This window comes from Nothobranchius furzeri, chromosome 14 (genome assembly GCF_043380555.1).
Source record: "Nothobranchius furzeri strain GRZ-AD chromosome 14, NfurGRZ-RIMD1, whole genome shotgun sequence".
Lineage (NCBI taxonomy): Eukaryota > Metazoa > Chordata > Actinopteri > Cyprinodontiformes > Nothobranchiidae > Nothobranchius > Nothobranchius furzeri.
The window spans coordinates 14,355,553-14,373,883 of record NC_091754.1 but is presented as its reverse complement, the minus strand read 5'-3'; the positions used below and the strand labels follow the sequence as shown (position 1 = coordinate 14,373,883).

At 41.8% G+C, this 18,331-nt stretch overlaps 1 protein-coding gene across 4 annotated transcripts in view; it reads right to left on the bottom strand.

Annotated features, from left to right (window-relative positions):
• Positions 1 to 18,331, bottom strand: part of pard3bb (par-3 family cell polarity regulator beta b) — a 326,214-nt gene that overhangs the window by 124,594 nt on the left and 183,289 nt on the right. For all 4 annotated transcript variants that reach the window (XM_054747065.2, XM_054747066.2, XM_054747067.2 and 1 more), the window contains 2 exons: positions 4,130 to 4,345; positions 1,948 to 2,176 (listed from right to left, as the gene is read on the bottom strand). In XM_054747065.2, coding sequence (XP_054603040.1) covers positions 1,948 to 2,176; positions 4,130 to 4,345 — 445 coding nt within the window. The remainder of the gene's footprint in view (positions 1 to 1,947; positions 2,177 to 4,129; positions 4,346 to 18,331) is intronic.

The window sequence follows — 18,331 nt, the reverse complement described above, 5'->3', positions numbered from 1 at the left end:
ACATCATCCTGGTACGCAATGTTCTGTGACTCTTAAAAAAACAGTAAAAACTGTGAGAAACGCTGGCAGCGAATGAGTTAAATAGTACCGGTCAGTTATTATAATATTAATACTAATGAGCGTCTGTCAGCTGTCTCATAATTAATATCTGTTCACGTAAGGTAGTTCAGTACTTAGAGAGAGGGAGAGAAGCCTGTGATACAGTTCTGGAGCTCATGCGGGCTTCTGTGAGCTGGATCCGGCCCAGAAACCAGCGAGCCAGTCCAGCTAGTATCTTTAAAAGCTGCGCATGATCCTTTCCTGGAGGTCTGCAGTGGTTCTGATCTGGTTCCGGCCCAGAAAGCCAGTTAGACTGGCTCGCTGAGCCGCACATCTCTTCTGGTGGTCGGTTCTGACCAGGTGCTGATGGTGTTCTGAGTTCCTAAAATCCAGAAACCCCACCACGAGTCTCTGGAGCCTGGCGCGGACCTCCCTGCCCCGGTACCGACCAATGCTGACTACAGAAGACCCGACTTTTCAGCTGCACAAAACACTTTCAGGCATGGAGATAGAGGCGTTGTTTCTCTTATCAGGAAACCCGTTGACTCGATGTCCAGACATGCTGGAGTTGGTACAGCCTTCACAAACTAGAGTTTATCAAAATGAACACAATCCATAACTAGTAAACAAACACACACTGATTCCATAACATGACCCCTGTACCCTAAAACTACCCACCTTCTGCACTGAGCTGAGGTAGCGCCTAGCTTCTATCTCTTTAGTTACGTCAGAGGTTCAGATTTTTAAAAAAGAGCCTTTTTAGAAGCTTTGCTGAGAAAGGTAATTTTTACTAGAAAAACGGCTGTGATGTATTTTAAAACAAAATATCCACAATAAGCATTTCAAATAGTCTTTTTTGGACAGCATTTTATATGAATTAGAAAAAAATTGTACCTGCAATTTGCTCTTTAAGAATTATTTTTTAAATGTAAACCATTGTTGTTGGTTTAATGAGATTACTAACTGCTTAGGTTTTTAAAGGGGCCATATAATTAGAAAATCCTTTGGGAGCTTTTTTACCAAGATTTAAAATAGCATGATCTGGCTCCTTTAAGTATAAGAAAGGCCACTTAAGCCGGGCGTACACTGTGTGACTTTTTCACTTTTTTGAGCCGATTTTCCACTCGTGCGAGAATCCACGGGATCGGGGCGAGTTTTGCGCCGAGCGGTCGTGTAGTGTACAGGGGGTTACGAGAGGCGATTAACACCACGTGACCAGCTGCCGATCAGCAGTCGTGAGGTCGCACGGACTTCTGGCGTGTTTAATATTTCGCTCGTCCCTCGTGAGGGTATCGCACTGTTGAAGCAGCGCTGCGAGCAGCTGCGACCCAAAAAGTACCAGAACCGCTCACGGCGCATGTGCAATCCTGCATCAACACCGCTCGCTCGCTATTTCCCTAATAACACACGTTGTTCGTTTTAATTTCTACACGTTTTTTACTCACAAAGATTGTCAAGAAAGCGTGTTTGTCGTGTTCGTGTCAAATTAAACTGATCACAAAACACAGATTTACTTTCTTTATTTCGTTTTCCTCATCCAACCCCCATAAATCCCTGTGTGTCCTCCTGCAGCACTCCCGAAGGACAACAGGCAAAACAAGACAAAAAAAGTCTGACGTGTTGAGTAAAAACTGCTATTTTAAGCATATTTTTAGGGCCGACGTGTTGCTACCAGACGTACAGTGTGAGCAGTCAGGTCGCGTCCGAGAACTGGGTCGTGCAGTGTGAGCGCATGACTCGTGAGATCTGCCCTGCGACGAAGTCGTACTGTTTGAGCTGCAGCTGAGTGCTACGAGTGAAAAAGTCGCACAGTGTACGCCCGGCTTTAGGTGCAGTTTAGAGCTGTTCTGATGCCACTGTAATGCTGATGCAGCAAAAGCTGTCAAATGGAAAAATCCCTTTACTCACCTCAGAAGGCCAAAGCTTTTTTTTTTGCTCTTCTTTTCGGTTTCCTCCAGCTCATCTGCTTTCTTTTTCTCCTTCCTGTTCCCTTTCCCTTTGTTTTTTTCTTTCTTCTTGTTTTTCTCTTTCTTTTTCTTGTCTTTTTGGCCTTTCTCCTCCGTTTGATCATTAGCTCCCTGGTGGGATGAACTACTTGCAGGAGTGTCACAACCTGAACTCAGCTCTGAACCTTCGTCTACGGGCAACGAAAGAAGAAAGACAAAGATGGGGATTAGAGTAGGCGGCTGGAGGAACAATGAATCTGACAGAAAACTCTAAGATGTTGGTTTTTACTTTGATTTGCATCATTAAAATCAGAAAATAAAAATAAAAAAGACATGATGGAAATTTAGACATCAAAAACAACCCATTGTGACACTTCATGGAAAAGTTCTCAAACTAACACAAACACAGTTTTCTTTTCAGAAATCCTCACTCTACACCTCGACTAGATATTTATCAACCTTAAAGTGAACTAATTAACTCTCAAAAGAAGGAATGCAGAAATTCATTAGCAGAATGAAGGTCTGGCTTTGCATTCCAATGGTCTTTCTCACACTTTGACTGTTCATCAGGTTTTGCAAAGATCACCAATCCAAATGAGTTATTTCGTTCACAATCTAATTTTGTGTAGAAATTGACTTCAGCTTTAATTACACAGACTGTCAACGCGCTTGACGTGAGTGTTTGTGTGTATTTTTGATTTGCTGCACATTCACTTCTTCATGTTGGTCCTCATATGCCAGAATGGCTGCAATGACTAATGATGCCATCTGTACAAATCTTAAACCACAATAAAAGCTACTATGAGTTATTTTCTTGTTTTTTTTTATTTAAAAAACAATCAGAAAAGCTCAGCTTTTGCTGTTTTATACAAAGAAAGCACTGACAATCAGCGTAGTCAAAATATTGTTAGCCAAGGCTTATATGTGGATGTTTTCCCCAAATGCCCAATCTGTTGGCTTTTTTATTCATTCTATCAAACAAAGACAAAGAAAGAAAAAATCCAGCTTAACGAAAAATGTTCTTAAACTGTTTTCCTCTGGCAATGGAATGACTCCAGCAAAGTGTGCAAAAGACACAGAGGTCACCAACGAAAGGCACCCGGTGCCCTTCAGAGAAGTGTTTTCTGTCAATTAACAGCATCTCTGAAAGTGCTGGACTATTAGGAGGACGGTGACAGATGTGGCCACTGCATGTGTGGTGTTGACATGCCCTATTAGTCTTATCCTGTGTGAGTGAAGTGATCTGAAACAGGCCGACTCATTACTCTGGTGGTGAATGATAAGAGTTAGCTGCTAATAACGCTGCAGGGAATTGGATATGTGTTGATGTCTTGAAGCACGATGTGCCAGCCGCAAGACTCTTGTCACACTTTGTTGGAGGAAGTGAGATGAAGGAGCACCTTGCACATACATGTAAGCAGAGGAATGCATCAATCACCGCGTGAGAAAAATTCCACCTAAAGGCAGTGAAGATGTATGTGAGTGATTAAATGTTAAGTTTAAAGATAAATATCTGTTCATTTGAAAATGATAATGTATGTTCTCAGTCAGGCTGGAGAAGTTTGAGCACTGAGTGTAAAGTGAAAAATAGTTTATCCGAGGGAATGGTGCTCAACTTATTAAAGGGGAAATTTGATGCAAATCTCACTTTCTGCATCCTCGTGTGCTGCTGCGTGGGTTCCTATTGTATCCATAAACACTCTAAACCAGAAAAAAATCTGTCCATCTACTTTCTGTCAGTGTTTGGTTTTAGGAATTGTTTGCCTAAAACAAGCAGTTTTAAAAAGTCCCCATTTGTGATGTCACAAACAGGGAATGTAGAAAAAAAAACACCTCTCACGTGTTAAACTAGAGACAGCTGCTGCTCCCTTCTGTATATCTGAGCTTCTCAGCTTATAGCAGCAAAAAAGGCTGGGCATGGCCTGCAACTGAGCCTTGAAATGACTCATTCTGGAAGGTACCGAAAATGTCGATAATGCTGCTGAATTTTCTTTATGTGAAAGGGATTGAGTGCAAATAAACTTCATAAACATTTATATATATATATATATATATATATTTATATATATTTTTATTTTATTTTAGAACTATTACAACTTAATTTAATAAAATCAAAAATGTAAGCCATACTTCCTACTTCTCACCTTCATCTTCTTCAGCTGGACCATCGTAGGATTTATCAATAGCTGCTCGGAAGCTCTCGTTGCAGCCTCTTCCCCTGACCATATTTGGGTGAGGTCGGTGGAATGGGAGGAGTTCGTTTTTCTTATTGACCTCTGACATGGCTGTCTGGAGGCTCTCCAAGGAGCTGGACTTCTTCAGGCCCAGAGTTGGGCCAAGATCCCCGGGAGATAAAGGAGCTGCGGGAAAGCAGAAACTAATAAATACTTTTTCAGTTCAGCAGCAATTACACAAATATTCAGCACAAGTACACCTTTTTTGCCCATCCTATTTCAGTGCTTTGGTCCGATTGGGGGAAAAAACCTGCAGTGACTCTGGATGAGGATCATAAACACAAGACTAAACTCCTGAGAGCAAAGAAAAGGGGGAAAAAAGGCAAAAACAAAGAGCAACGCACTAAACTATACAATTGTTAAGGTTGTGATGGATGTGAAGTTTGCTTCACTGTTCGCATCTTTCATCCGTCATGGCAAGCATATCACACTGTGAGATATTACTCAGGGAGGGAGGGATCTGGCAGAACGGATGATGAAGAGGTCTGCAATGGTTAGAAGATAGAAGTATTTATGGGAGGGTAAGACAAATACCAGGCATGTTGTGAAGCTTTTCACAGCACACACATAATAGTTTCCAAGCAGGGACAAGACTGAACTGTGCACGTTTCTCATTAAGCAAACTACAAAGCAATTGTTGCCGCACCAAGATGCAAAAGCTGCACTGAATCCTTTAGCTGGACTGAGCTTTCTGTCCACTTGTGAGGATTAAAACAACAAAAAAAAAAATGAGAAGAAGTAATGTGATTGTCACAGACTGCCACCTAAAACCCAGAAGACACTGACGGTGAGTAAGATGGGGAGAAAACGGACAGGAGAGATGGAAATGGGGAGAGAGCAAATTTAATTTCCTGCAGGGGGGTATCACTAGGGAAAACCCTGGTGGCAGGGAGGAGGATAGAGAAAAATGGGTTAAAGAGGTAGAAGCCCGGGCCTGCTGCCAGCTCAAAATACTGGTAATCCTTACACACATGCACGCACACACATTTCGGATTCCTGGCTGGCTCTGGCTTGTCGATATGATGCCACTTTGATTCATGATAGCTAAACTTGCATCACTTTAGCTAATGATTCCCTATACACACTGCTGCTCTTTGTGTGAGTGTGTGTTCAGAGCACAGGGGATGAGATGGCTGATGTGACTTCCACATCTATTTAAAGAACCATTAACAAAACCCAGAATCACACAAAGAGTAATAACACACAGTAAAAGTATGCACATGCATAATGCAAGTATGCTGCTCGGAGAGGAGATGGACAAAGGTCACCGCATGCGGGACTCTCATCCATAAACACGGTCAACGTGTCCTCCAGAGGCATGCTGAATTATTAAGCAATAAAGGGGTTATGTGATCAATCCAGGTGCCTTTCAGTGTTATGGCTATACATATCCGGATGCTCTTACAGAATAATCTGAGCCTCACTAGGTCCTAATACTCAAAAAGTACTACCTCGCATGAGCAACATAATGGACAGCCTACTTGTTGTCTTAAGGTGGAACAAATGAGTAGAGTTGAAATTTTGTCGATGGATGCTTAAACACCTTGTTTTGTATTTTTCAGCCATTTTATAATAGATACATTGATGTTTTCTGACTCGTTCTCTTGTTGAATGACTACAGTTTACTTCAACTTTACTTCCAAAGGGAAGGCTTAACCTTTGACTGAGAAAGACTTCGGTGCATGTGCAAACACTGAAACTGGCAATGATGGCCCTCAAGTGGCATAACAGATAAAAATGAAAACCACAAGATATAAAAAAGAAAAGGTAGACTTAATCATATACACATAAAAGTACATCTTTACTGCTAAGTAAATATTTGACAAGCACACATCAGCTCTCCACCACCTTACTTGACATTAGAGCCCCACAATGGGATTGGGATCCCGCAGGACCAGATGCAATTCGGAGTGGCCAGCTAAGAAAGGACAAAGGGTCAAGAATTTGACTTAAGATGAAGAGTACAACTGAGAAAGCTAACAAAACTAAGCTGGAGAGCCTTTAAATGGTTTCTTAAGCTGGGCGGACACTGTGCGACTTTTTCACTCGTAGCACTCAGCTTCAGCTCTAACTGTACGACTTCCTCGCAGGGCAGATCTCACGAGTCATGTGCTCACACTGCACGACCCAGTTCTCGCATGCGACCTGACTGCTCACACTGTACGTCTGGTAGCAACACGTCGGCCCTAAAAATATGCTAAAAATAGCAGTTTTTACTCAACACGTCAGACTTTTTTGTCTTGTCTTGCCTGTTGTCCTTCGGGAGTGCTGCAGGAGGACACACAGGGATTTATGGGGGTTGGATGAGGAAAATGAAATAAAGAAAGTAAATCTGTGTTTTGTGATCAGTTTAATTTGACATGAACACGACAAACACGCTTTCTTGACAATCTTTGTGAGTAAAAAATGTGTAGAAATTAAAACGAACAACGTGTGTTATTAGGGAAACAGCGGGCGAGCGGTGTTGATGCAGGATTGCGCATGCGCCGTGAGCGGTTCTGGTACTTTTTGGGTCGCAGCCGCTCGCAGCGCCGCTCGCAGCGCCGCTTCAACAGTGCGATACCCTCACGAGGGACGAGCAAAATATTAAACACGCCAGAAGTCCATGCGAGCTCACGATTGCTGATAGGTAGCTGGTCACGTGGTGTTAATCGCCTCTCGTAACCCCCTGTACACTACACGACCGCTCGGCGCAAAACTCGCCCCGATCCCGTGGATTCTCGCACGAGTGGAAAATCGGCTCAAAAAAGTGAAAAAGTCACACAGTGTACGCCCGGCTTTAGTCTAAGTTGAATTACTGACATAAATGGACCTTTCCACCATATTCTAATTTTTATTTTTAATAACACATGTGTGCCATGGTCAGTCAGACTAATTGAACTGTGTGAATAAACAGTTTTTTTGTTGGCCTGTGTATGGAGAGGTGGGAGCTGGCTCTACTGGACAGGTAATAGGAAGAGTCTGAAATGTTGTGTTTAAATGGCAAATCTACAAAACAAGCTAGTTTTTAAACACAAACAGTCACAAAACTCTCACCCCTGTCATTGGCTATCATCCCACGGTCATGTCCGCCTGATACTGGAACGACGTTTGCCAGAGAAGACAAGAGAGCACTGAACACCAGTCACCGTTTTGCGAGTTTAAATGTTGTTTATCTTTTTGGACTCTGGTGATTTGTCCTGAAGTTGAAGTGGTAGCAGATGGCTGTTTCTCCTTCTCTGATATTATTGAGTGGAAAACCTCTCACACCAGTGGTGTTCTGTTGCGAAATGCACAAGTGCATAATGAGTGTAGGACCCAGGTCAATGCGGACATGCGGTGGTCTGGTGAGACGGGCAACCAGAGGGTCCAATCATTGGTTTTGGACCAAGGTTTTAATCAGATGTGAGATAACTACACCTTTTTTTTTACGTAACGGAGTAAGACAAGGGAACATTTTAGCACCGACCATGTTTAATTTTCATATGAACGATCTTTCTAAACAGTTAATCCTGTGTAGAACCGGCTGTATGGCAGGAGGTACAGTAATAAATCATCTGATGTATGCTGATGACATAGTGGTATTTAGCCCAAGTTCAGCTGGTCTTCAGGAGCTTCTTAATGTGTGCTCTGAGTTTGGTGAACGGCAGGATGTCAAATTTAATCCTGCGAAAAGTATAATCATGATCTGTCGAACTAAAGAGGACAAATGTATCAGATTTCCTGACTTCAAGTTATCCGGCTCTATTTTAAGTGTTTCAAATGAAGTGAAACATCTGGGTCATGTGTTGACAGACGACCTATCAGATGATGAGGACATTTATATTCAGTGCCAAATGTTACATACACAAGTTAATACTGTGTCGTAAATTTGGATGTTGTTTTGTTTAAGTCAAACTTAACTTGTTAAGAAATTACTGTACCTCATTGTACACAGCACATTTTTGGTGGAACTATAAAACAGCCAGTATCCAGAGACTGCAGGTGGCTTACAACGATGCACCAAGACTTCTGGTAAAAAAGCGCAGATGGACTAGTGCTAGTGAATTGTTTGGTTCTGTCAGGGTCAGCACATTGAAAGCTGTTTTAAGAAATGTTATGTATAAATGTATATGCCGTCTTAATGTGTCCAAGAACAGTGTCATCCTAACTCTGACTAATACTAGATATAGTGCTGTACGCTACACCTCTAAACTGTGGAAGCACTGGTATGATTGTCTCTTGTAGGATACTGTTCTTGTTTTAACGAGTTTGTTGTTTTCTTTTTAATGTCACCTCTGTATCTTTTTCTATGTATTCTTTGGACCGTGAGCCTGCAATAAAGGCTACTTACTTATTTCAATCTCTACAATATATTTATAGCTATACTAAGTTAGAACATTGTTAAGAGGCATGGAAAAAAGTTTTACTAGCATGTTTTGGAGATTTGCTGATCTTTTCTGCTCTAAGGTCTTTGTTCTCGAAGTCAGATGAAAGTTGGTCTTTTTCTCCTGCAGCTCCAAACAAGTCATACTTGCCATGAGCTCAATAAGATGGCATTAATTAATTTAGATGTCATTGTTTGCAATAATTTACTTGGACCTTATCATGCATACTGCATGACAAGACTAGCGTTTACCAACTTCAGTATTTCAACATCTAACTGAGGTCATCTATGTTTGTTTGTGCATCATTTCCAACATTTCTTGACACTGTGTACTTTTGGCTAACATCCTGAAGCAGACCATACTAATAATGAATTACATGCAAAGGGAAAATGTCATTTCAAGGGCAAGTCCGTGATATTAAGGAAGATCTAAAACACTTGCAACAACAGATAATCTGTGGAGTAGAAATTATAACTAGATGATTAAAGCTGCCGGTACCATCTCTGCCAAATCCACGAATAAACTCATGCAGGATTTTCTTGGTATTATTTTGTTTACTTACACGCCAATCAGAAGCCTCAAACTCCACAAACCAGCATGTTTACAGTTGCTAACAACACTCTCATAACACAAGTCAGTAAACACATTTTTATTTCACTTAACAAATTAGTTCTATTACACAGAATCCCAATTTGTACACACGAGCGTCTTCAATATGGTAGGACTTATTGATGACATGCATGATTTGTTGTTTTAAAATAAATCCTGTGAATAAGATAAAAACACAACATAGATTATCTGCTAAAGTTAAGGTCAAGTATAATTGAGTTTAAGATGTTAATTAAAGAAAAACATCCAAAAGGAACATACTTTTGAGTCTGATCTTTGAGTTGCAGAAAGTGTTAAAATATTACAAAGCTTGAAAGCTAATCCTTCTGATATGGTAAGCTAATCAGAGTAATATTTACAACTACACACGCAGGATGATGACCGTTTACTCACACACCCAAACACATAGTCTCTTTCAAATATGTTTTTGCTGCAAGAAGCAGGATTTGTGTCACAAATGCAATTACTGCTGTCCGACTGTAAGATGATAGCATTAAGCTGCTTTTAGGGAGAGGGAGGATGGACAAGCAAGACAAGAATATCAAAATGGTTTGAGGAAGATGGGTCGGGTGGTGGGAAAGCAAAAGGCAGCGAAATAAAAAACACTGTGTCTATGAGTAACAAAAAACTAAGGCAGCAATCCTGGGAATAAACGGAGAGGGGAGGAGGGTATGGTTACGAGGCAAAGACAAAGTAAGAGGGAAAATCAACAACAAACAAAATATGAATTAAAAATTAAAAATAAACAGGGAAAGAATGCCAAGCCATCCCAAGGCTAATTTGTTGGCAGGGAGGCAGTGGGCTACTTTCAAAGGCAGAATTACACCAAGGAGCAGCTTAGCTTACAAAGCCAACGGACTTACCAACCCCTCCAAATTCTGGCACAGCAAAATCACTTTCAAGCCTCTAATAAAGAGTGTTGCTATATTTATCTGTTTTATATTATATAAACTCAATTTTCTCTTGTTAAATTTTCATTTTTGTTTCAATCCCAACCCATAAACAACCCAACCCAGTGAAGGAATGCATCAACAAATTCACACATAGTTTCTCCTATTACAAACTAGTGAAAATGACCTGTTTCTTGTGTGATGACATGGGTATTTACTTTCAGAATGATGCATGTGTAAATATTTCTCAGTGCAGAAGTGAGGATCTCCTGTGAGATAAGGTGGACTGTGGAGGAATGATAACTAAAGTAACAGTTTCTCCTTTTTACATGCACAGAGAGGTTTCCATTTCCCATCAGAAATTGGATTTTTCTGTGTAACAGGTTCTAAAATATCCAAAAAGGTCATAAAAGCATGAATCTGTTGACTGTGTGTATTTAGAATTTGCCCAACAGGAACATGTTTTTGCATGTATTAAAGAAACATTAAATTATTTTTAACACTATTGCTTTCAAACTGGTTTTAGTGGTCCTTCAGCCATAAACTTGAGCAACAGCAGTCTGTAGCCCTCTGCTGACCAGGAAATGCACTTAACAGTTTTGTGGTTTGGGTAGGAACACTAATGGTAGGTCTCTACCTGCTTTACAACACCAGAGCTCCGGGAGTTGACATCACTTCTCCCAGCATGCAACAGTTCAAATCAAATGGCGACATCTTGGCAGGCAGTTGCCCGCAGCTAGGCTACTGTTATTTGCGGAAAACCCAAACAAAAAACGGGAAATATGGTGGTTACCTGTTTTGCCCCAGGATGTCATAACAAACATGGACGAAATAAGGGAAGAGCCGAAATCCCCAAGATCCGGAACGCCGCAGATGTTGGATCATCGCAATAAAATGCGTTAGTGACCAGGCTACAATGAAACTGTGGGATCTCGGAAGCGAAGCTTTTCCCTTATGCAGCAACCACTTCATATCAGGTATTTAAACCAACCTTTTCCCATCTATATATGGTATTTATTTTAAATGCTTGTCTTACAATCCTTAGCGAGCTTCCTAAATTCATTATTGCTTGGCTTTTTCTGTCTTGCTGCTCATAGCAATAAGTAAACATCATGTAAAACTTTGCCTAATCTGTCGAGATTTCTGCATGCTGCTGTTTACATAACCCTGATTGAGTCCATTTGCATCCCTCCAGGTTTTTGTATGCTCCTAGAGATGCTCCGGAGTAGAACGAGGGAAAATTAATAAGGAAATTGTAAATGTCAGGGTATCTCAAATCCGGCAATAGATCCGCTAAGACAAAAGAGTTCCAGGGGCACGGTAAGGGTCGGAAATGTTTAGTCTATTTCATTTCTGAGTACGTAAAACTATATCTTCAGTTCTTAAATGTGAAGTAAACTCTGATGGAGTAAAATCCAAGCCGGTCCCTCTCATTTTGTTTACATTGATGCCTGCCAACATGGCGCCTATGCTCTGAGAGTCACGTGACATCAGGACATATATAGCCGCTTAATGTGCCGGTAATGTAGAGGCTAGAAGTTAGCTTTTGAGTTTGCCAACCGCCAATAAAATGCACAAGAGGTATTTTGCTTTTTCTGTTGACATCATGGTAGACCCTGGAGCTAAAAGTAGGAGAGTAATGTCTTTGGAGGTGAAGCAAAGAGCTAAAACTAGAGTGACCATCAGCGTAGCTTACACCCATTTGGGTACAAAACCACAGAGTAATGGTGACCTGGCATTGTTGCTGTTGTACAGCAGTGTGGATCTTTTTACTTAGTGGCTAATTAGTACCAGATGGGTCGTGTTAGCATTAGCTCGTTGTTAGAGCTAGCTACAGCAGGCTGTAATTCTGCTTTCAACCAGTAGGAGGGAGGCGCAGGAAATGTGTTTAACACATTTGTTTTGGTTTCTTTAATAACAATCACAGTCACATGGGGTAGGGCATTATTTCAAATATTTTTATGCTTTTTTAATGCTTCCTTTTGTTTATTCACAGACTTTTCTGAAAAAAATAATTTGGTCAACATCATAAATAATTTTAAACAACACCCTCTGCAACAAGGCTGCAGAATAATCACAAAAATATCCTCATTGTCATATTGCAAACATTTGATTGAACTGCAAGAAGTTGTATATTCTATCTGTATCTGTATTGTCTTTGAAATATTCAAGATTAATAGTACAACTGAATGGTCTTACCCGCATTATTTTGCAGATGGAACACCGGCACTGAAAGCTAAAGAACACATGCTATGAGGTAATCATCTGCTTGCCAAAACCTCAAGCAGCAAAATTACACTTTTTTATATAATTAGATCATCCCTGCTGTTCAAATGAATTGTCTGTAAACTCAGAGCTGTGTGGAATTTTTTTTTACATCAGAGCACAAAATGAAGAAAATCTTGAACAACTTTTCTAGTTTTCTATCAGCAAATGCCTTTTTCTTTTTTGCTTTGAGCCTGCTTGAGTCTAGAGAACAGCACATGTCAGTGATCGCTGTATAAAGCCCGAGTGAGATAGATGACTTTACCAGCAGGAAACGACATCACTGACCATCTCCTGATTACTGCTCACCTTTATTAGGTTACTGGAGGAGATGGAGCAGGGTCAAAGGTATTTCAATATATAGAGGAGCAGCCTCCAGTACACAAAAAGACAATAACACATCAGTGTGTGAGAAAAAGGTATAGACCGAGTGAAGAACACGCTCTGAAAATGTATTCAAGATCGAACACCTGCACTCACACCCGCTACCCCATAGTGTATAGCGATGAAATGAAAAGCAGGATTGCTTACTTCAGCTGTTTGAGTTCTTTGTCTAATGACAGTTGTGAGGAGCTAATGTGCACACACCCACACTGACACACCGGCAAACAAATTGAGCTGCACTCCCTGTGACAAATTAATCCATCAGTCCGCATCAGTCTAACAAGGTGGCTTTCAGGTTAAATCCCAAGCAAAGTCTGCAAGTGGCAGAGAAGCGGGGAAACAATGGAACACTGAGGGGGGAAAATACATAAAATCCCTGAGCAAGACGGGGGATGTGGAGAGGAATGAAGATACATTTACTGAAAGGAGGAGACAGAAGGGGATGGAGAGAATCGTGGCTCTCCAAAGACACAATTTTGGCAGAGTCTTGTCAGCGTGTGATGGTTTTCAAAGTCAAAGATCCACTGGGGAGAGATTCAGACAATGAACTGCATCAGTGTCCCTCAGCATCACTCGAGCCCCCTGACACATGCACACAGAGACATTCTCACAGAGATGTTGTCCAACCTAAGCTCCTCTGCCTGTCTGCCAGCCGCTAAGCCTGAATGGCGTTGGCAAGAAAAAGAGTGAGCGAGAGCAAGACGGAGAAAGATAGAGCTGGTGGAGGAAGTGAATAAAAAGAGGGGACGACAACAAAAGCAGGTGAGCGGTTTAATACCAGTTTAAAGCTTTGCAACAACTTGGTTTGTGTCTCCTCACACATGTAGACAAACAGTTGGCGGAGTTCTTCAGGAAGGCCAACTGAAGACATCTAAAACACATTCTGACCAACTTATTTATTATTCTGCTCACTTTTAAAGCAGCACTAAAGATTTTTAACTCCCTAAAGCCGGGCGTACACTGTGTGACTTTTTCACTCGTAGCACTCAACTTCAGCTCAAACTGTACGACTTCCTCGCAGAGCAGATCTCACGAGTCATGCGCTTAGGGATGGGTACCTTTGACATTTGAATCGATTCGATACTAATTCCCGGTACCTCCAAATCGATACCGGTACTTAACGGTACCAATTTCCGATACTTTTGAGTGTTTATTATTTATAATTAAATATATATTTTTCTCAATATATAACGATATTTGATAAATATTATGATAAATAACATACAACTGTTTGTATTTTAACATTGCCCTTGTAGTTTTATAAGCTGATAATTAAACTGAAGCAAACATCTTTACTGTGAACTAAATTTACTGTGTATCTTCATTCCTTTTGCCGTCTTTTTTCATTTGATTTTTCCTACTGGGAAGTTAGAATTTCCGAGGAGAAAGCGAACGCACCATTAGCTGATAACAACAGTGGCAATGGAAGCTAACATATCAAGCTAACGTTATCTTTAACAGTTTATTTAGCTGCTGGAGCAGATTAAAACGATGATGCCTCACACTTAGATCGTTGTCGCTGGTTTCATCTTCACCCGTCACATTTAGTAAAGTGAAGCCAAACTTTAGAGCGCGTTCATGTTCTAGTCGGAAATTCGGAGTTCCGAGGAGAAAGCGAACGCACCATTAGCGAAACGCAAGCTAACATATCAAGCTAACGTTATCTTACATTTTATTTACCTACCGGAGCAGATTAAGATGAGGATGTCTCACTTAGATCGTTGTCGCTGGTTTCATCATCACCCAGTTACCCATCACATTTAGTGAAGTGGACCCAAGCTTTAGCGTGCGTTCTTTCTACCATGCTGCTCTGTTTACAACTCGCTCGCAGCGACCGACGACATAACGCTCTTGCGCATGCACAGCTGTCTTGGCAAGTTCTCGTTATGAAGGACGGGTACCGAAACGAGGCACCGTTTGAAATGACGTGAATCGGTGCTCGGTCGGTACTATGGAATTCGGTCGGTACCTTAAAAAGTACCGAATTCGGTACCCATCCCTACATGCGCTCACACTGCACGACCCAGTTCTCGCATGCGACCTGACTGCTCACACTGTACGTCTGGTAGCAACACGTCGGCCCTAAAAATATGCTAAAAGTAGCAGTTTTTACTCAACACGTCAGACTTTTTTGTCGTGCCTTGCCTGTTGTCCTTCGGGAGTGCTGCAGGAGGACACACAGGGATTTATGGGGGTTGGATGAGGAAAACGAAATAAAGAAAGTAAATCTGTGTTTTGTGATCAGTTTAATTTGACATGAACACGACAAACACGCTTTCTTGACAATCTTTGTGAGTAAAAAACATGTAGAAACAAAAACGAACAGCGTGTGTTATTAGGGAAATAGTGAGCGAGCGGCGTTGATGCAGGATTGCGCATGCGCCGTGAGCGGTTCTGATACATTTTGAGTCGCAGCTGCTCGCAGCGCCGCTTCAACAGTGCGATACCCTCACGAGGGACGAACGAAATTTTAAACACGCCAGAAGTCCGTGCGAGCTCACGACTGCTGATCGGCAGCTGGTCACGTGGTGTTAATCGCCTCTCGTAACTCCCTGTACACTACACGACCGCTCGGCGCAAAACTCGCCCCGATCTCGTGGATTCTCGCACGACTGGAAAATCAGCTCAAAAAAGTGAAAAAGTCGCACAGTGTACACCCGGCTTACGCCAACTGTTCCCAAACCTTTTCTGCTGGGCTTTGTTGCACAAGGAAATGTTTAGCTCTTTGTTAGCGCTAGCTAAAGCAGGCTAAGGCACTAGTATTTACAAAATTTGTAATTCTGCTTGAGAATGCTATCTCCGGAGGAGTTAAAGTATCTTGAGGTCTTGTTCACGAGTGAGGGAAAGATGGAGCGATCTATAGGCGGATTGGTGCTGCGTCTGTAATGATGCGGGCGTTGTACCGATCTGTCGTGGTGAAGAGAGAGCTGAGCCAGAAGGCAAAGCTCTTGATTTACCAGTCGATCTACGTTCCAGACCTCATCTGTGGTCACAAACTTTGAGTAGTGACTGAAATAATGAGATTGTGGATACAAGCGGCCGAAAACGGTGTTCTCCACAGGGTGTCTGGGCTTTTCCTCAGAGATAGGGTGAGAAGCTTGGTCACCCAGGAAAGGTGCGGGGCTCCGCTGCTCCTCCACATCAAGAAGAGCCAGTTGAGTTAGCTTGGACATTTGTGAAGGATGCCTCCTGGACGCCTCCCTGGTGAGGTTTTCCGGGCACGTTCAACCGGATGGAGACCTAAAGGAAGACCCAGGAGACGTTGGAGGGACCATGGGTGTTTCTCAATGTCAAGGAGAATGACCTCGTGAGGCGATGTCTCGCAAAGCCAGGTGCCTTGCTAATGAGGACACTGTCCTTCCTTGGTCAAAGAAAATGGTTAAATGGAACAAACAGCATCACGTGACCGCGGCTTCCACGGCAGTCACGTAACATTACGTGACACGGGAGACAATGTTATATTTTATACTTATTAGTTTCAATATAAATATATAACAAGACTTTTACTTTTTGAATTGTGTATATGTTTATTAAATTAAAAATATAAGTCAGTTACTACCCGCTAGCCACCAAAGCTGTAAGCAACTAACCAACAATAGATAACTTCTTTGGATCTTAAAAAAACATTTTAAATTAGTTGACTTACTTTTAAACTTGAAAATTGTCCCCAAAGTAGCTGCTGGCTTCTGATGCGCCGTCTTTTTGAAAATACTGCGGTGTATTCTGGGTAATTTTTGACCAAGGCTAGGCTACAAGACACAAGACACCTCCCGTGTATCCTCGCTCAGCTAGCTAAATGGCTAACAAACGGAGAACACACGCCTCGGTAGAGCATGAACATTGGAACACGTCTTGGCAACTCCCAATGACGTATCTCCTAGGCAACCGGGGCGGGGCCAAGACATCAAGACAAGGTTCCTTGGCATTGAGAAACACCCTATATCTCTCGGCTGGTCAGGGAACACCTTGGGATTCCCCTGGAGAATCTGGCCCAATTGGCTGGAGAGAGAGAAGGCAGCTGCCCCCGCGACCCGGCCCCAGATAAGCTGATAAAAATAGATGGATGGTACTTCTGCTTTCAACCAGTAGGGGAAGAAAAGGGGGGCTTATTAAGTTTTGCTTTAATTAATCAAAATTCATTCCAACACTAATTTTGCTAAGCAGACCATCACACGTCTTCCATCATCTAGAGAAAGCACCGAACTGAGAAAAACACCTGCAATCATCCCCTTTATGTCATCTCAGCAGCTTTAATGTGCATTACTAAAAGGTCATTTTAAAAAGCTCTAACAATGCAGGCCAATTATTTACATTTTTCCTTGAAAATCACTCAGAAAGGCCACTTTTTGTCTCTAGTTAGGCTGCAACTCACATAATTTGCTCCAACAGCTGATTTGAATCATCATTGGAAGGATGGTGCTTCCATTTATTTGCATCAGCAGAAAGACGTAAGGCTTGTCTAACCACACACACACACACACACACACACACACACACACACACACACACACACACACACACACACACACACACACACACACACACACACACACACACACACACACACACACACACACACACACACACACACACAACCTGTTTAGATGCCAAACTGCTGACTGGTGAAGCTGTTTTACTTCTAAAAGCCACAAAATGTGTTCCAAAGACTAGCTCAGATTTCTGCCGCCTAAATTTGTCAAATTATTCTGTTAATAAAAGCGAACAACTTTCACTAAGTTTCCTCACATGCACGAACAAATTCTGCAACCCTGCCGCCAGTTTCCACCAGTTAAAATCTCAGCTTCTGCAAAATTAGGACAAGAAATCTCCCCAAGTTCACATTTTCCACTGGATGACGGAGATTTTCCATTACTATAAAATTAACATAATGACAGTTATATGTTATCCGTGTGCGTATGTGCATGTGTGCACTCGGAGCAGATGCCCAGCAATTTCTTTGGGTGTGGGTGGGACAAACAGTTGCTGGAAGAGAGAACAAATTTCCCAGAAGTTATTGTCTTCAGACTGCTGATTTTCCAGGACCCCACCCCATATTTCCATCTCTCAGCATTCTCACAGCTGTCCAACATCCCAGCACCGGGCCGCTAGACACAGTTCACTTATAAAAAATGCATTAGAGCCAAGGAACTATCTGCTGGGGGAAAAAATTGCTGCCATGTCTGCCAGGCACACACTCACTTTAACAGCTCTCTGGACTATATAGCATTATAAAACAGGAGACACTCGGACAAGCAACAGGTACAGTATAGAGAATGTGTAAATAGGCTGTAGCAGTAAAAGTCTGGAAATCAACCAGGAGATAAAATGGACCTTGAGAGGCTTGAAAGGACGTTCAGCAGGCGTATTACTGTAGGAAACACCACAAAGACCAAGGACTCTGGACAGCCAAGGTCTGATAAATTATGAACAGTGCCTCAACCTAAAAATTCAGCTGTTTAAGAGTCGGTGGTGGTAAACAACAAATAACTCACATAAACCCCCTGATGTTGTCTGCGTCTTTAATTCCAATAAATGAAAAAACTTTAACTAATTCCAAATTTCTATGGTTATTTGAAAACAATATGCAGTCAACAGTGATCTAGAATAAAACAGAACAA